General features: G+C 42.2%; 1 protein-coding gene across 1 annotated transcript in view; it reads right to left on the reverse strand.

The window, feature by feature from the left end:
- Positions 1-336: 336 nt before the first annotated feature.
- AFAP1L1 (actin filament associated protein 1 like 1) overlaps positions 337-22573 on the reverse strand; it is an 83673-nt gene continuing 61436 nt past the window's right edge. The window contains exons 12-19 of the mRNA XM_043986659.1: positions 20859-21070; positions 18411-18556; positions 17903-17975; positions 16949-17060; positions 15106-15270; positions 5031-5209; positions 3707-3829; positions 337-473 (exon numbers count right to left, since the gene is read on the reverse strand). Of these exons, the coding sequence (XP_043842594.1) occupies positions 450-473; positions 3707-3829; positions 5031-5209; positions 15106-15270; positions 16949-17060; positions 17903-17975; positions 18411-18556; positions 20859-21070 (1034 nt within the window). The 3' untranslated portion in view covers positions 337-449. The remainder of the gene's footprint in view (positions 474-3706; positions 3830-5030; positions 5210-15105; positions 15271-16948; positions 17061-17902; positions 17976-18410; positions 18557-20858; positions 21071-22573) is intronic.

Raw genomic sequence — 22573 nt, forward strand, 5'->3', positions numbered from 1 at the left:
AGCTTACCCTCACTACAGTATCCCAAACACTTTAGTATTTCCTTATGTCATTTCATAGATAAGAAATGGGATGCTGAGAGTCAAATGAAGGTGATTATTTACTGGCTCCTTGCTTCTTCAGATGTGAAAAAAATGGCCAGTCCAGCCTATCCAGAGATACTGCATTACTTAACAGTCCTCTCACTCTAATCCCCATTCCCACCCCCACCCCCAAAGTCCGTAGAGTCTTCCTTGTTCCATCACTAGCATATCTACCACTCCCCCCCCTCCCTGTGTCTCCTGTGGCAAATTACCTGTCCCTTCCCCCCCACCCCCCAACAGATAATGAAAGTGGTCTTCATGTGTTCCCAAACAGTGGTGCTTTTCTCTGGCTCTTCAGGAAAAAGGGGCTGAAAGGTTGGTCTGGAGAAGCTGGTATCTCTCCAGAGGATATATTTCTCATGCTCCTCTTAGGTTTTCTTCATTTCCCATTCCTACAAAGCAGAAAGACAGACAAGCAGGTTTTACTGGTGTTTGAGGTGAATGAAGAACATTCATGACATCATTTACTGGATAATCATCCTCTTGGGGGAGTGGCCACTCTACTTCTATCCCAGAGGTCAAGGGGCAGAAAAGAAAGGAACTGTGTCTAGGTTGGGCACAAAAAGATGTAGTGGCCACCTTTGCTAAATGGATGGGGGAAGGAAGGCCCAAGAGCCCAATTCAGTAACTGTAAGAGAATCTCAGCTTTAGACGTAACCTCCAATCTCAGGCAGTCTAACCCCCTCATTTTACAGAGGAAGAAGCTGAGGCCCAGAAAGCAAGGACAAAACCACAGAATTACAGAAACTGAGAGCTGGAAAGGACTTCAGAGGTTATTCAGAGGCTAACTATAAATAAATCATGGGCCCATTTACAACACCCTGGCAAGTGGTCATCATTCTCCCTAAGCATTATGTAGATGACTTATTATTGTTCTAAGGAGGCATCACCATTAGGCCCCAAGGTAAGAGCTGACAATGAGGATTATATACCAATGTTATAATAACAAAAAATAATACTAATTCATATTTTTTAAGTTATTAAGAGTTTATAGGGGGCCAGCTAGATGGTGCAGTGGATAGAGCACCGGCCCTGGATTCAGGAGTACCTGAGTTCAAATCCGGCCTCAGACACTTAACACTTACTAGCTGTGTGATCCTGGGCAAGTCACTTAACCCCAATTGACTCACTTAAAAAAACCCAAAAATTTATGAACCATTTTTACATCCATTATCTTATTTGAACCTGCAAACAAGCCTGTAGGGTTGGTAGTTTAATTATCATCAGTCATATTTTTTTGTTTTGATTTGTTTTTTCAGGCAATTGGGGTTAAGTGACTTGCCGAGAGTCACACAGCTAGTAAGTGTCAAGTGTCCGAGGCCGGATTTGAATTCAGGACCTCCGTCCGGAATCCAGGGCCAGTGCTTTATCCACTGCGCCACCTAGCTGCCCCTCATCATTCACATTTTACAGAAAAGGAAACTAAGACCCAAGAGAAAGGAAATTATTTGCTTAGGGCCACACAACTACTAAACACCAGACCTGGGACTGGAGCCCAGATAATCTGCAGACAGTGTGGTGTGGCAGAAGGAGCATGGGATTTGAAGACCTGGATTCAGGCTTTAGCTCTTCGACTTACAGCATGATCTCGGCCACATGCTCAAACCTCAGTCTCCCTCACTGTAAAATGGAGGTGATAATAATGCTAAGACTCCTTACCTCCTAGGATTTGAAAATCTTAAATCAACAAAGAAATAGAATAGTGACCTTCCTGTGGTGGGTAATTTTCTGCCAGAAATACCAGTCCCACAAAGTCACAGAATTTCAGAGAGACTTCAAAGGGCATCTAGTCCAGTCCAGACATGAAAAAGTATCCCTTCTATGAAAGGAAGATCAGTTAGGAGGCTATCATGATAGCCTTGTGTGTGGTAATAAGGCCCTGGTCTGGGATGATCACAGTGGGGAGGAATATGAAAGAAGAGGAGGTGGGCTCGAAAGATACTATAGAAGTTATCAGGTCTTCCACTAAAGTTGAATGCCTCCTTATGTTGCAGAAATGACCTTGGATTCTCAAAAGCCAGGGAGCACAAACTCAAGCAGATTCTGACAAATTGAAAGGGCTTGAGGTAGGAACCTAGTAAGGGACTAATTCCTGTAATTTTAGGACTAGCATATGCAAAGAAACACACTATCAGGTTGGAAGCGAGGGGCAAAATGTTTCAGCTGCAGCAACCCTCAAAGATGATTGTCTAAGTTATAGAGGAGCTGCAATCTCCCAGCATAAGGGAGGGAGTGCCCACAACTGAAAAGAAATCACAGATTTTTGACCTTGGACACTTATGAGCCATGTGACCCCTGGGCAAATCGCTTAAACTCTGCCTCAGATCTCTCATTTGCAAAATGAGAATAGCACTAACTTGGCAGGGCTGTTTGAAAAGCTAAAGGAGATAATATTGGTAAAGGTTTTTGCAGACCTTAAAATGCTATATGAATAGTGTTATGTGAATGTTAGTTATTATTTTTTTCTTTTAATAATTCAACACCAACCTGGAAAAAGGTCTCCAGGAGAGGGCCTCAGGAATCTGTGCTTGGTCCTGGACTATTTAACATTTTTATCAGTGACTTGGGTAAAGGCACAGATGGTGTGTTAATTAAATTTGTGAATAAGCCAAAGCATGGAGGAAAGGATAATAATAACACATTTGATGATGGGATTCAGAATCCATAAAAATTGTGGCAGGCTAGAATCTAGGACTGATTGTAGTGAATATTTATTTATTTAAAATATTGTGAAATTTAATAGGGATAAAATGTAAAGAGGGCTCAAAAAATCAGCTTTAAGAATACAAGACGGGGGAGCCTTAATTAGACAGTAGTATGTCTGGAAAAGGTCTATGGAACTTAATGTATTGCAAGCATTTCTAGTCACCTGTATGATATGGTAATCAGAAAAGTTAATGTGACTTTGAACTGCACTTAAATGTACAACTTTCTCCAAATGAGATGATAGACCATCTATATATACTCTACTCTGGTAAGTGCCAAGGATGCTGGAACCAGCTCATCCTAGGACTGGAAAGCTGATTGTTAAATTTTCAGTGTGAGCCCTTATACCTTGGACATCAGCAAATACTATGAATTAGTGCTTGATTTATTGTTTTGTTGATTGTCTATATTTAAGAAAGTGATTGAGAAAATGTTAATAATGCAGATTAAGCTTAAAAGTGTGTCCTGCATTTTTAGAGAGCCAGTTGTTAAACATTTACCAGTACATCCTGGGCCAGACTAGATCTGCAGTATTGTATTCAGTTTTCTAACTGAAATTTCTTTTTAGAAGGACATTATTAAGCTAAAGTATATACATCCCCCCCTTTCAGATTCCCTGCTTCTAGAATAATATTTGAATTGTATCTAAACTAAGAGTCAATAGGATCTGAATGAAGGCCTTGGGAACTCTCTGATGAATCAAGAGATCTGGAAGGTCATTTCCTTATTATATAGAGGAGAAAACTCAAACCCAAAGATGAAAAGAGACTAGCCCAAAGTAATGTAGCAAGTTGGTGGCATAGCCAGGATTAGACAGCCTGTCCTCCTCTCTTGTGGCTGCCTTTCTAATTCTTGCCTGTATTTAGGTGTGGTGAGGTGGTGTGGTAGCTGGATTCTATATAAGGTGCTGCTCCCATACCTTGGCCTTCTGGAGCACTTTTCCTTTGCTGGAAGCACTGATAGATGGGCTCCTTTTCCTCAGTTCTGATGTACAGTTGACGGGAGGAGAGGATTCTAGACTGGGAGGCTTATTTGTTGTTTCCTAGGGAGAGCAACAAACGATGAAGTTTAGGATTCTGGAGAAAGCTGCCTTACTTGATATTAACAATGAGGCAAGGAGATGAGCCAAATGTGAGCTGGGCTACTGTGATGTCTTCTGGATAGAACCCCTTACCCACCCTCACCCCCACCCTTTCCACAACACACACTTCAACCAGTTGAAGTCCTTTACTTCATAGAACCAAGGGAAAGCCCTTGAAAATCATAGAGTCCAACTTGCTTATTTTACCTGAAAACTGAGGCCCAGAGAGTTTAAGGACCTTGTTTAAGGCCTAGCTTAGGTGCCATCTCTTCCATGAAGCCTTCTCTGATTCCTTTAGCTAGAAGTGATCTCCTAATCTCATTTCTCTTTCTGTGGAACCTTTCCCTGGCATATAGTGCATTCCAACTTGTTAATCTGCAGCATGGGATCTTAGAAAGAACATGCACTTGAAATCTAGTTCTCCTTTTAATGCTTCCTAGCCTAGATAGGTGGGCACTGTGTAGTGGGGATGGCACTGGATTGAAAGGCAGAAGAGCAGGGTTCAAATCTGAGCTCAGACACTTTTTTTTTTAGTGAGGCATTGGAGTTAAGTGACTTGCCCAGGGTCACACAGCTAGTAAGTGTTAAGTGTCTGAGGCCGGATTTGAACTCAGGTACTCCTGACTCCAGGACCAGTGCTCTATCCACTGCCACCTAGCTGCCCCTGAGCTCCGACACTTTAAGACCCCTTTACTTTGGGCCTTGGTTTCCTCACCTACTAAATGAGGAGATTGGACTAGATGCTCTTTGAAGGCCCTTCCAGCTCTGCAAGCCCATGAGATTTCACCCTCTGAGCTTTGGCTTTCTCCTCTGTAAGTTGAGAATACTTATGCTTCAACTATTCACCTTATAGGGATGCTGCAATGAAAGCTCTATAGTCTGTAAGATGCTATACAGATGTGAATTAGAATATCTCATTGCCTCTACAAGAAAGTAAACTCCTTGAAGACAGAGGCTATATCTTGTTTTATCTTTTTATTGTGGATTCTACTAGAGGGGCTTGGCAAATTGAAGTCAGCTGAATCACAGAAGCTGGTCAGGTTTCTGAGAGATGCAATCAAGGCTGCTCTTTTCCATCTCCCAGTACTCCTAATGGAGATCGCAGTCTGAGTAGATATCCACAGTGTGGGAGAGACCATGGAAAAGAAAAATGTATACTCACTGCAGCCTTGCTGTGGCTGGTCACGGCAAGCCCAAGAGCTGGTCCACCAGCCAGGGACTGCTTCAGGCTCTCCTTCACGGCCACAAGCTTCAGCTCTAGGTCAATCCTCCTCTCTTCCTTCTCCCGGCACTGGGCCTCTAGCGTCGCTAGCTTCTCTTCTAGATCCTTTAATCTTGTTCCTGTTTTCAAGGAGCACAACAAAGCAGTTCATCTTCTTTCCATTGGGGACACTCTCAAGAGTCATGGAGTCAAGTGAGACCTCACCAACAAAATCATGTCCCGTTCTAGGTGCCATGGTTTAGGAAGAACATGGACAAGTAACAATAACTGATGCCAAATGAAGTGTGGCAATTGATAGAAAATATCTTAGTAAAATTAGCTTGTTGTGAATTAAGAAGATTCATATGGCAATATATGTAGGATAGATCAGATAAAGGAAAGACTGAGACAGGGAGACTAATTCCTTTCCAGCTGCCCGGTAGCCATTCCAGAATCAAGCCCAGCTGTCCACACAATCCTAATGAGATACACCAGACAGAATGTGATCTTATACCTCATTTCTTAGCTATAGATAGATGAAAACGTGTGTGTGTGTGTGTGTATATATATACACACACACACAAAGTACACACACACATATATACACACACACAGTACACACACACACATATATTTATAGAAGGAAAGATTTATTTTCACCACAACCTTGTGAAGTATGTACTACCAGTAATATTAGCCTCATTTTACAGATAAAGAAACTGGGTCAGAGAGGTTAAAATGCTTGCCCAAAGCCAGCTCTCTCTTGACACTACACTGTACTCCCTCTAGAGGAAAATAATCAGGGTGATGAAAGGGACTCAAAGTCATGCCATGTGAAGAGTGGTTGAAGGAACTACATATTCTGCCTGGGGAAGAGAAGATTTAATGGTGTCTCTTGTTGGATGGTTGTGATCAAATGCCTGTCTAGGGAAAGAGGGATCAGAGTGGTTCTCTTTGGCCCCAGATCAACGACCAGTGTGTGGAAGTCACAGAGAGGTGGATGCTCCTTTCTCCATAAGGAAAAACATTAATTCAAGCTAGTCAACAATGAGATGGGCTACATTATAAGGTAATGGGCTCCTCATCGCTGGGGGGTTTAAGCAGAGGCTGAATAACCACTTGTCAGAGATCTTAGTAGGGGGATTCCTTCTCTGGAGTAGCTTGGATTAGATGGCTTCAGGAATTTCATTAGAATGTAAACAGAGGGGCGATGAGGTAGAGTGGAAAGAATGCTGGATTTGGAGTTAGACAACTAGTGTTTGAATCTCACTATTTACTATCTGAGTGGCTTTGAGCAAGTCACTTATAAAAATCTCTCTACCTCAGGTTCCTCATCTATAAAATGAAGAATTTGGACTAGATGACTTCTAAAGTTTCTCCCAGCTCTATATCGATCACCTTTGATGGTAGATTCCTTAATATCTAACATAATTCTTTATATATAATAGGGATTTAATAAATGTTGAAATGAGGTGACTGCGGCTCTGCCCCCTCCCTTCTTCCCTTTCTTTGTTCCTTCTTCCTTTCCTTCTTCTCTTTCTCTGTATATGCATGTGCATATATATGGATGTATCTGTCTATCTATCTTATATTCTTACACAAGAGGTATAGGTACAGATTCTGTCCAGTGCTGCTTATATGGATTGTGGGGACAGGCTTGATTCTGGTGTGGCCCACTGGGCAGCCTATCAGCAACCAGTCTTCCCTTTATCTGTGGGCACACACTGACATATTAATGTTCAGAATTCAGAATTCTAACCACATCACTCCACCCAGCTCAAAATGGCTCCTTATTATCTATAGGGACATACAAACTCCTTATCCTGACTTCTAAGTTCCAACCTACTTTTTCTTCCCTCATTTACTACTTACTACCCAAACTAGACTACTAGTTTCTCCCATCCTGGCCTTCCTGTTTCTATCTCTGTGTATTTGTGACAACTGACCCTCCGGAGTTCTAGAAGAACTTCTCATCACATTTCTGCATATTGAACATTCTATTTCACTTCTCCTAAGTAGTGAATCCCATTCTAACTAATTATCATATGTCTTATGCCCCCATTAGACCAAGCTCATCCAGGTCACAGGCTACCAATTTTTTCATCCTTACTTGTATTCTCAGTATCTAGCATAGTATCTAGTACATTATGTGCTGAATAAATGTTTATTAAATTGAATTTAATTTTTCTTCAACTAGTTGTGTCATTTTTGCCCAATTCCCTGACCTCTCAAGGTCATCCACAAGACCAACATCAATCACCCTTCTGTGGGATACAACTGGCTGTTTCCCTTTCCTTCTCAACCTTGAAGTTCTCAGCTCTTCAAGTATTGTAGGTTTATAGATCTCAGGCTCAAAAGGACCTCAGAAGCCACCTAGTCCAACTCCCTCATTTTCAGATGAGGCATCCAAGATCAAAAAAAGTTAAACCACAGGCAGTATTTGTAGCTGAGTCAAGATCTGAACCCACATCCTGGGACTCTTAATTTTAGTGTTTTCCCACAGCCACCATGCTGCCTCTTCAAGTTTCTTAATAAATAAAAGATCCTCTGAGAGCTGGATCATTATACTACCCTCCTATGTGTGAATACCCTCTCTGCCTAAAATGGTCAAGGAGAGACAAGAAATCTTCACTTTAATCACTAGGTGGCGCCATCTTATGGCACCACAAGACTGGAAGAGGCTTGCGGCTGCCTTAAAAGAAGTATAGTGTTCAAAATAAACAGGATGAAATTGACCCTGTTCTCTCACCTGGCCTGGCACTATCTGAAGTATGGTGTTAAATTCACAAAAGCCCACTTTAATGAGGATGTGTTGTTCATCCTTCATTTTTGAACAGGACCAATGACATCAGGAAGATGGTGTCTTCGCTTGTTTGTGATTTGGATTTAAGTGAGGCAGAGCTTCACAAAGTCGTCAGCCTCACTCTCTCCTCCAAAGCCATCAAAGTCCAGCAGCTAGACAAAAGCCAAGAGCGCTGGCGATGGCCCAGGATGCAGCGGGTCGCCTTGGCCTTGCTCTTGATGAAGATACTGACAAACTATTTCAGCCAGAAGATGACCAGGACAGTGAGAGGATTATCAACCATTCCATACCAGGATGGGCATGGGGGACATTCTGCATGGATGAGAAGTTGGCAGGTGGTAGAAGGAGAGGAGGGTTATAGAAGCTGCCTTCAAGTATTTGAAATCCTGTCATACATACAGAAGAGGTTCTGCTTGGCCTGAGAGAGCAGCATGTATGAAAGTAGCCTCTGCTGCTTGAAGCTTGAGAGCAGGAAAACCCCAACAATGAGGGCTGTCTCAAAGTGGAATGGGATCCCTCAGGAGGCAGTCAGTTTCCCACCAGAGAATCATTTTACAGATTAGGGAATTAAGGCACAGAGAGATTTGCTCAAGGTCATTCAGATTATAAGGAGGCAGTGGGGGTGGGATTAAAATCTTGTCCTCTGACTGAATCCTCCACTCTTTTTTTTAAGGGCAATGAGGGTTAAGTGACTTGCCCAGGGTCACACAGCTAGTAAGTGTCAAGTGTCTGAGGCCGGATTTGAACTCAGGTCCTCCTGAATCCAGGGCCAGTGCTTTATCTACTGAACCACCTAGCTGCCCCCCTGAATGCTCCAATCTTTCCACTGCCTCATCACTGGAGGACTTCAAATGGTGACTAGAGAACCACTCGTCAGAGACTGTACAGGGGATGCGTGTATGGATCTGAGTTAGGCCAGATCTCCTCCAGGGCTAATCAATCAGACAATCAACAGAACAGTCATTAAGCAGGAACCATATGCCAGGCATTCTGCTAGGCACTAGGGATACAAAACCAAAAGAGAAAACAGTCCCTACTTGCGAGGAGCTGACAGTCTACCTGTCAGAGACAACCTATACAAATGGACACGGTGATTTTTAAGGGGAAGACCCTTGCACAGCTGGGGACATCAGGAAAGGGCTCATGAAAAGAAAGGCTGTACTTGAGTGGAACATTGAAGGAAACTAGGTACTCAGAAGAGACAGAGACGAGGAGAGAGACCATTCCAGGAAAGAGATGTACAAAGGCTCTGAGGTGGGAGATTCAGTGTCATGTTGGAGGAAGATATATATTATATATATATATATATATCAGATTGCTTGTTGTCTTGGGGAGAGGAGAGGGAAGGAGGAAAAAAAATTTGGAACTCAAAATCTTACAAAAATGAATGTTGAAAACTAAAAGAAAATAAACACTATTGCTTACAAAAATAAATTTTAAAAAAATTTTTAAAAAGAAGGCTAGTCTTGCTAGACTGAGGTGTGTGAGGAGGGGAGCAATGTGAATAGGCTGGAAAAGGAGGTCAGAGCCAGGTTGTGAAGGGTCCTAAATGCCAAAGGAGTTTATATTTGATCCTGAAGGTAAGAGGGAACCACTGGAGTTTACTGAGTAGGGGGTGTCACTATCAGATTCATGCTCTAAGAAAGTTGGTTTGGTAGCTGTGTGAAGGATGAATTTCAGGAGTCCAGTTTCATTCTAAGATTCTGTGGATCTGGGACCCGTCCCAGAAAAGTGAAAGAAAATTAGCTGTTGGCAAGAAGAAAGAAGAGACACACCTTCTACCCCAAGACAGGGAGCCAAGAACAGCAAGTCCTATCTAGGCCATACAGAAGTGGGAGGAAAAAAGACAAAGAAAGCTAAGCCTGCTTGCAGGGAAATATGGTATGTAAACTGTAGGAGGGCTAATGTGCTAGACAGCCAGGTGGCCAGTATTCCTTGGGGAAAAGGACAGTTTACTGCCAATTTTAAGAGTAATAGTCAAGACCACAGGACAGCTGGGTGTTACAGTGTTTAGAATGCTGGGCCTGGAGTCAGGAAGACATCTTCCTGAGTTCAAATCAGGCCTCAGACACTAGCTGTGTGACCTTGGGTAAGTCATGTAATCCTGCTGACCTCAATTCCTCATCTGTAAAATGAGCTGGAGAAGGAAATGGCAAACCACTCCAGTATCTTTGCCAAGAAATACCTAAATGGGGTCATAAAGTACTGGATACTACTGAATATCTAAACAACAAAGCTAGGACCGCAGATGAAGTAGAACATCTAATGCTCAAGTGTTCAGTTTAATTAGCAGAGGCTTTAGAGATGTATTACTTGGGTCAGAGACCATAGGCTCACATGACAAGCCATCCCATTTTCATTTAGGGAAAGGGACAGGAACTGGACCTGGAATTTCTTTTTGTTTTGTTTTGTTTTGTTTTGTTTTACAGGGCAGTAAGGGTTAAGTGACTTGCCCAGGGTCACACAGCTAGTAAGTGTCAAGTGTCTGAGGCCGGATCAGGTCCTCCTAAATCCAGGGCCAGTGCTTTATCTACTGTATCACCTAGCTGCCCCTGGACCTGTAATTTCACATAGGGCTTATCTGTAGTAAAATCTTAAGATTCTCAGAGTTGAAAAGAACCTCAAAAGACAGCTAATGTTTACTTGAGTAGGAAACCTCTCTACCACACAGGACAGTAGAAAGAGATAGAGTGAAACCTGGGTTCAAATCCTGACTCTGCCATTTACTAGTCATATGACTTTGGGTAAGTTTTTTCATCCCTTTAAGTCTTGGTTTCTTCAAATGTAAACTGAAGATATGTGTGTTATCTACATCAGAGATGTCGGAGGAAACAGCTTTATGAACCTTAAAATTACATAGAAATGCGAACTAGTATTATCTCTGATAAGAGATTGTATAGCTTCCACTTGAAGACTTCCAATGATGGGGAAATTAGTACCTTTTGAAGCAATCTGGACCATGTGGGATGGCTCCAGTTGTTAAAAAATTTTTTTCTTTACACTGAGCTGAAATCCTTGCAACTTTACATAGTACCATTTCACATCCTCATCCAACCTCCCCCCACTACCCCCCTTCAAAAACCCCAAAAAACAAAAACAACTCCACCCTGATCCCAGTTTTGGAACAAATCTAATCCTTCCCCCAGAACAGTCATTCAGATACTAGAAGACAACCTGTCTTCATTTACTAAAGCTAAACATCTCTAGTTCTTTAAGTTTACCCTCTTAAAGTTCCCTTATCATCCTGGTTATTCTTCCCTGTATATCCTTTAGCTTATCAATGTTCTTCCTAAAATGTGATACCCACAATCTGCTACCTTACAATCATCATCCATTGGGTTCCGCTTCTAATTCCCATAGTTATACATAATAAGTCTAATCTCTTAGATGTGGAGAAGTGGAGTAAGCCATAAATTTTAAGTCAGAGGTCCTGCATTTGAATCCCTGATGAATACACCTGTGTAGTCTTGAGCATACCACTTAATTGCTAGGGACCTCAGTTTACTGTCCTGTAAAATGAAGGAGTTAGACTAGATCATCACTAACATACTTCCCTACTCTACAATTTATAATTATAAAGCTTTTGCTAGTTGGAAAAAGAACTGCTTTTCTATCTCATACATACACAGAAAATATTAGATAGATTGATACATAGATAGAGATAGATAGATAGATAGATAGATATGAAGAACAAGCAGCAGGGGAATAAAAGTAAAAACAATACACAAACGTGAGGGCCTCTCACTGAGGCCAAGATCAGAGATACAATTTGGGTTTTGTGTGCTAGGCCCCAGGTAGGATTCTGGGGAGCTAGCATGGGATTTGTGGGGCAGGGGGTGGAGGAAGTATAAGAGCTACATCTCTGACAGTTTCCAGCAAGGGAAAGGAGCCACCTTCAGCTGTTTGGATTGGCTCAAACACTGGTGGAACAGAGGCATCTGGAGCCCCCAAAATCATCAGGCTGACTTTTAGAGAACCCAGGCATATCTTGGATACAAAAAGGGTTTTTTTGGGCAATGGTATAGTGCATATACTTAGTAAGAACATTTACTCCTAAGTTATACATTTTGAATAAGCAAGCCCTGACCCTATAAGTTAATATCTGTGACCTTGAACAAATCCCTTCTTTTCTCTAAACCTCAGTTCCCTCATCTGTAAAATCTAGGAATAGTAACCACCTCATGGGATTGTTGGTAAGATGACATGATATAATATCCATAAAACAGTATAAAAACCAAAAAGTGCTATATCCATGTCCCTTGACCCCTCAAGTGTTTTCCTCATCCATCCCATCGAGGTTCTGGCTTCACTTTCTTGCCTTTCCAATCCTAATCCTCTAGTTCACTTGTTCAATTTTATAGTCATTTATGCCTCGCCAAATCCCAATCCTTGATTACTCATATAATCTGCTTCTTCTACTCCTACTCACATTTTGCTCAACAGTGCTGGAGGAACTCACAAACCCATGCTGATGAGTCCACTACAAATTTTTATCATCTAATTTCAAATGGGCCCTCATTTCTGTAAAGCAATCCTTTTATTCCTCACTAACTGATTCTGTCTCACTCCTCACAGCACCTCTTTTCTCCTCAAGCCTCCCATACTACTCCTGTCTCCCTATGATTTCAAAAGAAGAGGTGTAGCCTTTACTTTGTTTGTCATCTTCTTACACTGAAACACCCATCCAATAAACTTGCCAGCCATGCCTCTCCCCAAAAACAAACAAACAAAAAAGAAGAGGTGGACTCAGACTCCAAGACTCTCACCCCAAGCTCCCTCTTCTCCCCTTATCCTACATCTTAAAACCTCCTAACATCATTCCTCATTTTCTCCTCCTTTATTGCAGTCTCTTATAAAGAGATGGCACTTCTCACCAAAACAGACCCCTCAACTTATACCTTTGATCCCATCTCTTTTAATTCCCTAAAGCTGTTTGCCCCTTTTTTATATCCACTCTTTCATTTCAAATTTCTTGATCTCTACTGGCTCATTCTCTGATACCTACAAACATATCCAGGTTTTCCCCATCCTTAAAAAAAATCTTCACTATATGCTGGCATCCCTTCAAGCTACTGTCCTTTATCTCTCCTTACTTTTCACCTAAACTAGAAAAAAGCTATGTATACTAGCTATTTTTACTCAACCTGAAATTGTTTTATCCATCATTATCAATGATCTCTTAATTGTTAAACTATGGCAGTCTGCTGGTCTTTTCTCAGTCCTCATCCTTCTCATCATATCTGCTGAATTTGACACTGTTGACCCTCTCTCCCCCTGGATGCTATCTCCTCTCTGAGTTTTTGTAATACTGCTCTTTCCTGATGTTCCTCTTGCCTATTTGACCACTCTTTTCCAGTGTCCTTTCCCGGCTCATCATCCATGTCATGTACCACCCTTAGGTGGTACTATTACTTCTAGAGTTAAATACAAATGCCTCTAGTTGGCATTTAAACTCTTTACAAACTGTCCCCAATTTACTGTTTGAACCTTATCATATATTACTCCCCTTAACATATTCTTCAATCCAGCTAATCTGGCCATCTCTCCATTCCTTACATGTGACACTCCATCCCCTAGCTCCATGCCCTGACACTGGCTGTCTCTACCCTACCCTCCACCCCCACCCTCTCTTCCTGCCTTCTCCATGCCTTCTACTCACCTTTGCTTCTTAGAATCCCAGAATTCCTCCCAAACCTCAGTTGAACCACCACCCAGTCAACTAGGCCTTTCCTGACCTTCCAGATGCTGTTAGAGCTTCTCTCATAAATTACCTTGCATTTATTTGGTATAAGCTTTTATATGTATACATGTTGTTTCCCCCTATAAAATATAAACTATCTATTCTACTTGACAATGCATGTTTGCAATTGTCGCTTTCACTTTTTTGCTTTCTCAATGAGGGGGAAGAGTCAGGGGAGATGGGAAGGAGAGAAGGCAGATCTTCATGTGAAAAGACTAATTTAATTTGAAAAAAAAAAAAAACAAGCTCTTAGAGGCCAGGACTATCTCATTTTTGCCTCTGTATTCTCAGGGCCTAGCAGAATGCCTGGTACACAGCAGGCATTTAATAAACGCCTCTCAACTGATTCATATATGATTTTTTATCTGGTCCTGTGATCTCAGTGTGGAGAACTGTCTCTCCACCAATGCCAACCAGGAAACTGTTTGTAATTTGTAGCTTTTAGAGAATTGCCCCAGAACACTGAGAGGTTCTATAATTTTCTTGATTCTTAGGGCTAGTGTGGTTCAGAGAAAGGACTTAAAGTCAGGTCCTTCCTGGGTCCAATTCATTATATATATACACCACGTTGTCTCTCTAGATAGTTATTATTATTAATGATAAATAGGAATAATAATATTTGAAAAAGCTACCTCATAGGAGTTTAAATTATAAAGCACTATGGAAATATGAGCTAACAATATATTGTCTTTGAGGTAAATTTATTTTTAAAAAGTATTGAAAATATTCTTTGAAAGTAATTAGAGGGGACAGCTAGGTGGCACAGTGGATAAAGCACTGGCCCTGGATTCAGGAGGACCTGGGTTCAAATCCAGCCTCAGACACTTGACACTTATTAGCTGTGTGACCCTGGGCAAGTCATTTAACCCTCATTGCCCCACAAAAAAAAAAAAAAAAAGAAAGAAAGTAATTAGAGGGGAAGGAAAAAAGACAAAATAATCCCCTAGCCAAAAGAATGCATTTCAGCCCAACAGGACCATAGGAAAGAAAACATGGTCCCTCTGTTTTTTGTGCCCACCCATCTACCCCCTCAGCTGACCATTTCCAGAAAAAGATACACTTGTTCTTGATTCCAATGAACTTACCGGTTCTTGCTCAGACTTTCCTAAAGACCATGTTATTTTTTTTTCAGGGAAATGAGGGTTAAGTGACTTGCCCAGGGTCACACAGATAGTAAGTATCAAGTGTCTGAGGCCGGATTTGAACTCAGATCCTCCTGAATCCAGGGCCAGTGCTTTATCAACTGAGCCACCTAGCTGCCCCAACTCCATGATGTTATTCTTTTTTTGGTGTTTTTTTTATTTTTTGGTGAGGCAATTGGGGTTAAGTGACTTGCCCAGGGTCACACAGCTAGTAAGTGTTAAGTGTCTGAGGCCGGATTTGAACTCAGGTACTCCTGACTCCAGGGCCGGTGCTCTATCCACTGCGCCACCTAGCTGCCCCATGATGTTATTCTAAGGGAGTCTCCTGACTAGGATGAGGACCACCAGTACCTGCACTGTTCTTCAAGGCGTCTTTTAGCTCCCTCTTCTCTTTTCGTAGGGCCATTAGCTCATTCCGGATCAAACCCTTCTCGTTCTCCAGCTTCTCCTTTTCTACCAGGTACCTCCGGGCATCTTCCTCTGCCCGGTTCTTCCCATACTTATATTGATTGGCACCTGTAAAGATGAAGCAGAGGAAAAGAGCCCTCAGTTATGTAGCCTCCCCAACAACATTGTCACAAAGACAGAATTTTGGATGGGGAGGGAAAACTCCTACCTCTGGAGAGTTACACAATCCCAGCCAAATAAAAATAAATGTGTATGTAGGTGTGTTATGCATATACATATGTGCATGTATTATATACGGTGTCAAGTCATAGTGCTTGAAATTGCTCTAAGACTTTTTGGGACACTACATACACACAAGCACACACACTACATATGTAGTAGGAGTTGTTTACTGTCTCCTAACTCAGTTGGTGTAATCATAGAAATTAAGGGGTAGATAACAGAGGAAACGTGGTATTAATATGTTAACAAAATGAAAGATTGTGTCTATGTCCTGTTATGCCATTATAATGGACTTCCCCTTGATAGAATTAGAGGGGCAGTTAGCTGGCCATTGACTGGTGGAAGAATGGCCACAACCCTAGGAACTTTTAAAAGAGCTAAGTCTGACAGCCTTGGGTACATCTGAGTCCAGGAGCAGCTTTGTGGAGTGTGACCTCTGAGATTGTCCAAGAGGGGAACAGGGTTTGAGGATATTCCTCCTCCTTTTCCTCCCTCACATCCTCCCTGGCATCTTGCTGCGGAGTTGCTAGGAAAACAAGGATATAGACAGTTAGGGCAGGAAGGAGCTTCAGCAAGGCATGACCTCTGGTATCAGAGAAGAGAGCCAACCAAGGAGAAAGACATGAGTCTGGCAACTGGGAGTTGGGCTGCAGAGAGGAAGCAGGCTCAGGGATCCCACTTTGGTGACCCACCCGGCACAAATATTGCCCCTGAGTGGGAGCAACATGAAGACACCTCTCAAATGGAAAGGACACTGAGACCCTATAGTACTCGAGGAGAGAGATGACTTAGCTTCATGAGCTCCTTACTGTACCCCAATATGTGCCTCTCTACCAGGGTACTCTTAAGTCTGTTCCTACTCAGCCCTCTGATAGTGGGAGTGTTTGTGGGAGAAGGAGCCCCAAGTCTCTGTGAAAAAGTGTTTTATAGCTCTTCTTCTTCTTCTTCTTCTTCTTCGGCAATGGGGGTTAAGTGACTTGCCCAGGGTCACGCAGCTAGTAAGTGTCAAGTGACTGCACCACCTAGCTGCCCCCATAGCTATTATTCTTACTATGCCCTCCTAGGAAATGCTTTGGTTTGGGGATAATTGACCACAAGGGGGCTATAAAAAGCAAGTTTACCAGGAGGAGCCAATCTGCTATAGTTTTAGGAGTGTGGATCCACAAAATGCCCTTTGAACTTATGAGAATAAGGTAGATATACAGCATAGGTGTGGGAAATGAATATATAATAGCTCATAACTGCACTAAGACTTTTAGGACAGGGTCTATATTTCTAAGCAGAAAGAAAGCCGCCACACAATCACAGCCATTTCAAGCTTGAAGAAATTTTAGAACAAAGAATGTGGAATATAAAACAAAGAATATAGAATATTAGTGTCAGAAGAAACCTTGGAACATAAAATGATAGAATCTAAACTATTAGACAAATATAAAATGTTAGCACTAAAAGGTTTATTAGAACATATAATGTTAGAGCATAAAACTTCAGAGATGGAAGGGCCCTTGGAAATCTTTCCCATCTTCCACCTTAATTGCGGAAGATGTCCCCAGACAAAACCTACTGGAAGCATGGCGCTTGACTTTGACTTGTGGGTCCACTCGGAGTGACTTCTCACTGCAGGAAGAGGCATGTCGCTTTACCTGGGCCCCAGATGGACGCTTGGGCTCATCGTCCTAAGGAAGAGGGTGAAAGGAGACGATTTAGGATCCAAGAAAACCCTAGGCTTTAGCTCACAGACTCTGTGACTTCATGACTGCCAGGTTTCCTGACAAAGGCTGAACATAGTCTTGAAGCTATAGGCTCATGTTCATTAAACATGGGGAAGCAGCCTAGACCTAGTTAGGCAGATACTGGGAGGCACTGTGGTCCCTGAAAGCAAAGCAAGGAATTAGGACAGGGAAGGGAAGGAAAAAGGGAATAAGCATTTATTTATCACCTACTATGTGCCAGGCTCTCTGTTAAATTGTTTACAAATCCCATTTCATTTGATCCTCACAACAACCCTGAGAGATAAGGGCTATATTATCCCCACTTTATAATTGAGGAAACTGAGGCAAAAAGAGATTATGTGATTCTCCCAGGGCATAGTCTGTGTCTGAGGCCAGATTTGAACTACCTTCCTGACTCTTGAGTTTAAATCCAGCCTCAGACACTGACTAGATGTGTGACCCTGGGAAAGTCACTTACCCTGTTTGTCTCAGTTCCTCATCTGTAAAATAAGCTGGTGAAGGAAATGGCAAACCCCACCAAGTGTCTTTGTCAAGAAAACCCCAAATGGGATCATGGAGAATTGAACATAACTGAAAATGACTGAACAACAACTTCCTGACTCCAGACCTCTATCCACCATGCCACCAATTATGTCCAAATGATTCTAAAGAAGTAACCCTCAGGATTCATGGTAGTATTGGGATATCATTGTGGTGATGGAGAAAGGGAGAAAAAAAAGGCTACAGCATAAGGAGAGGGACCAAGGTCCTGACCACCCTGCTGGGCAGGATTCACATGCTCATACCTGCATCTTCTCATAGGGGACCTCGTCATAGACCCTAGGCTCAGGCCATCGGCCCTGACAGGAGCTTGCAAATCTGGATAGCAGAGAAGAAAGGGAAGGAGAGAAATTAAGTTCTAATTTTAAGTTTCTAAGGCTTCAGAAGTATTAAAAATAATACTAATACTTTTCCTTCAAATATCAGTTCATAATTATTATTAATCCATCGGTCTACTCATCCAGTTGTATGTTCATCATCTATCTGTCCACCTGTTCATTTGCCCATTTTCCTATCTGTCCATTTATTTATCCCTCTCTCTCCCTAAATTTATAGGTTTCTTTATAGCTTATCCCTTCCTCTGTTAAGCCAATAGAGTGATGCATTCTGTTCTCCATTGCTAAGTTTCTCCCTCCTCTCCCCCTCCCCCATCTGACCAACCCATTTCCCTTGATCATAGGGCTGGAGGAGTCTGATGTGACACTCTCCTCTTGGGGTCACACCAGCTCTGACAACCAGATGTAAAGTTCTTACAAAAAGGAGTGTCTCCCAGCGTTGACAATGCTGGCTATTGTCTCCACATCTACATAGTCATAGTGCAGGGCCTCGGGAGGTACTCTGGAGCCTGTCTCAACCAGCAGCAGCCCCAACCAGCGGCCCATATCTTCAGAGCAGCTTGCCTGGGGAGGAGACACAAGAAGTCAGGCCATGGTGAATATCTAGGAAAATTCAGGAAATGCTCTAGGCCCTGTCCCTTGCATTTCCTCTGTCTTCTTCCTTCTTCCAATAGCTTTCTTATAGATCTTCTAACCGCTACTCTGTTCATCCTCTATCATCCCATCTTTTTGTACTACTGAGTAATCTTGCTGCTCATGTCAGTCCTCCACCTGGAAATCATTAGTGCCCTACTGCTTCTAGTAATGTGAAGATTCCTTTGCCTAATATTCAAAGCCCTCCACAGCTTGGAGCCAACCTTTTTCCAGCTTTATATGTTATCCTTCAGCCACAGTGGATAATTCTCTGATCTCTGAACAACTCTCCCCCCAAAAAAACTTCTGTATCTTTCTTCAGGTTGCTCCCTGTGTGGGTAATGCTTTCTCTTCCTTCTTTATCTGGTAAACTTTGACTTTCCCTTAAAAACACAAATCAGATGCTCCTTCCTACAAGCTTTCTCTGTTCCCTCAAATGGACAATGATCTTCTCTTTTATATTTCACATAGCACATTGTTTTATAATTCTCTAATTTACTTATCACTTTAATACTGTGTGTCATAGCTGTGTCACGGTTCCTTAATAGAGTGTAAGTTCATTAAAGGTCTAGGGTATCCTAAAAAAAAGTTACATTTCTTCTAGTGCCTATCACAGTGTTCTGTACACAACTTGCACTTAATAAATGTTGTACTCAATGACTGACTGACTGATCTACCAAAGTCATACTAGCTCACCTTTATATAGCTAAGGTCTGCAAAAGCACTTTATATAAATGAACTCACTTGATCCTGACGATCCTCTTGGATATACGATTACTGTCTCTATTTTTAAAATGAAGCAATTGAGAATTGTATAGATTAAGTGACCTATCTGGGGTCACACAGCTGGTAACTATCTATGGTAGGCTTTGAACCCAAATTATCATGACCAAGTCCAGCCCCCAAGCCATTATATACCACACTTTCAAGGACATCAAGAGCTACCACCCTAAAGTTCAAGCTTGGTAGTAGCATCTCTAGGCAGCTAGGTAATGTAGTGGATAGAATGCTGGGTATGGTCAGGAAGACCGAAGTTTAAATTTGGACTTAGATACTTACTAGCTATGTGACCCTGGATAAGTCATTTAACCTCTGCTATCTCAGTTTCCTCAACTATAAAATGAGGATAATAATAGCACCCATCTCATAAGGTTGTTATGAAGACCAAATGAGACAATATGTATAAAGTGCTTAGTATAGTGCCTGATACATAGGAGACAATAAATATTTGTTTCCTTCATTTCTCTAGGCCCCAGACCACCTAAACACCTCTCCATCTTTAAAGACCTCCACAAAGGGCAGAGAGGCTCATTAGAGTGAAGGGTGAATGAATCGACTTGGGTTGCTATACCCTTTCTCTAGGCAGGCTTTTCTACCAGGAATTCTACATCTCAATGTCCTTTCCAGCTCCATTAGGCAGAGTTCTATGGTCCCTTTGGCATTCTATGTTCTGATGTTCTAAGTCCTAAAGTCTGAAGTCCTAACATTCTAAAGTCCCTTCCTGCTCTGACATTCTAGGCTTTATATTTCCAGCTGGTTCTTTCCAGCTCTAATAATCTGTGTGTTTAATTTTTTTCTGTGGCCATGAGGGTTAAGTGACTTGCCCAGGGTCACACAGCTAGTCAAGTGTCAAGTGTCTGAGGTTGGATTTGAACTGAGGTCCTCCTGAATCCAGGGCTGGTGCTTTATCCACTGCGCCACCCAGCTGCCACCCCCCACCCCCCACCCTCAGCTCTAATAGTCTGAATCAAGAATTCTACCAATACTTGTGGCACTCAGAACACTAATCTCACCATGTCTTAGCTTATTGTGAAGGAGGAGATATAGCGTCCTCAAATTAGAGAAATAGAGGCAGAAAGAAGGGAAGGGACATACTAATGGATTGTGTGGTAGGTAATATGTAATAGCTCTTATTTATCTAGCACCCAACAATTACAAAGCACTGCCACATCCATTATCTTATTTCATCCTTACAACAGCCCTGTGACATAAACAGAATGAGTATTATGACCATTTCAAAGACGAGGAAAGTGAGACTCAAAAAGAGAAAATGAATTGTTCAAGGTCCCGCAACTAGTGAGTGGCAGAGATAGGATTCAGACTCCCCTTCTTCTACTTCTGGTTAGAGTCAGAAGCAGAATCAGCACTGGCCTCCTCAGTTCCTTCCTTTGGGAAAAAACTTTAAAGGCATGGCTCTAAACCACATGGAACATTTCAGGGATTTCACTGTTACCTCCAAGATAGAGACCTCCTGCCGGCCCCGGAGAATCCGGAAAGCAAATGGGTGCTTGGGGCCAAAGCCTGGCACAACCTCACAGCCCTGAAGGATGATGGCATTCACATGGGTCCGAAGGTCTGTGCGATCCTTGTGGAAATATAATGTGTTACCCTTGAGGCGACACCACCGTTCCTTCCAGCACTGGTTCCCCAAGACATTCAAGTAACCTGCATGGATGGGGAAGAAGAAAGTTAGTGTTTTCTTGATGATTTACACTTCTGTCATAAGACCACAGCATCCTAGAATTTCAGGGCTAAGAAAGCCCTCAAGGCATCCCATCTGTCAGGGAACAAACAGGAGCTGCATGAGTACCTGTGATGCCACAGGACTATTGTTTCACGATCCCCTCTGCTTCTATCACCAGACACCCAGCACCTGGATCACTGATGAAAGAAATGTGGAAGACCTTGGCGGGGGGGGGGGGCAGTAAGACTGGGGCATCACACCCATTTAAGGGCGATTTAAAAAAAATTAGAATAACCAGAATGGCAAAGAACTGGAACTAAAGTAGATGCAGATTGATTGAGGAATGGCAAAACAAGTTGTGATGCATCAATGTAATGGATTATCACTGTGTGGTAAGAAATGATGAATATGAAGAATTCAGAGAAGGGTGAGAAGGTTTATATGACCAGCTACTGAGTAAAGTACGCAAAACTAGGAAAATAGACATAACAGAAGGAACCAAGAGCTCTTCTTCTTGCTTTGAACTAAAAGAACATAACATGTTAGAGCTGGAAGAGATCATAGAACATGGGATAGCATCAAATCTAGAGTTGGAAGGGATCTAGAGGCCCCTTAGGTCAACTCTTATATGGTGTCTCCTGTTGAGAAGTGACAGGCCAAGTAATGCAGACCATTCCCCTTCATTCTAGAGTAGGGAAATCTCAAGGAAGTTGAAAGAGGGGAAGGTCACCCAAGAAGGAGTGGAAGAAATGATTCAATGCTGGCCATCCCGGGGGCTTAGACATCATACCTGGAGCCAAAAAGACTGGGAATTCAGACACATACCTAGTGCTACGACATTGATAGGACCTCAAACATAACACACAGATGGTACTTCAGACACAACACTAAGTTCATTCTTAACCCTTTTCTTTTTCTTACCCTAATATATTCAGTCAGTTACTAAGTCTTGGCCTCTATAACTACTCTTACACCTGTCTTCTTCTCTCTACTCACATGGTTACCACCTCAACCTAGCTCTCAGGTCTTCATCACTTTTAAATGGACTAATGGCCTGTTAATTGGTCTCTTTCTTTTCTAATCCATCCTTCGGAGCTTACAAAATAATTTTGGTAAAGTACAGGTCTAACCATATGACTCTTCTGCTCAGAAACCTTCAATGGCTCCCCATTGCCTCTAGAATAAAACTCAAATTCCTTCCCCTAATGTTAAGACCCTCTGCAATCTGATTCCTACTTACTTTTCCCTCCTTATTTCATATTCCTCCTCTCCTTTACAAATTCTCCTTTTTAGCTAAACTGGATTGTTAACTCTTCCTTTAACTTTGTTCCCCATCTCTTATCTCTGTGCATTCCCAAATACTGTTTTCTAACCTGGAATGCACTCTCAATTTGCTACTTCTCAGAAACCTTGTTTTCCATCAATGCTCCGTGAAGCTGTCATTTCCTCCATGAAACTTTCCCTGATTCTCCAATTTGTTAGCA

This window comes from Dromiciops gliroides, chromosome 2, assembly GCF_019393635.1.
Source record: "Dromiciops gliroides isolate mDroGli1 chromosome 2, mDroGli1.pri, whole genome shotgun sequence".
NCBI classification, from domain to species: domain Eukaryota; kingdom Metazoa; phylum Chordata; class Mammalia; order Microbiotheria; family Microbiotheriidae; genus Dromiciops; species Dromiciops gliroides.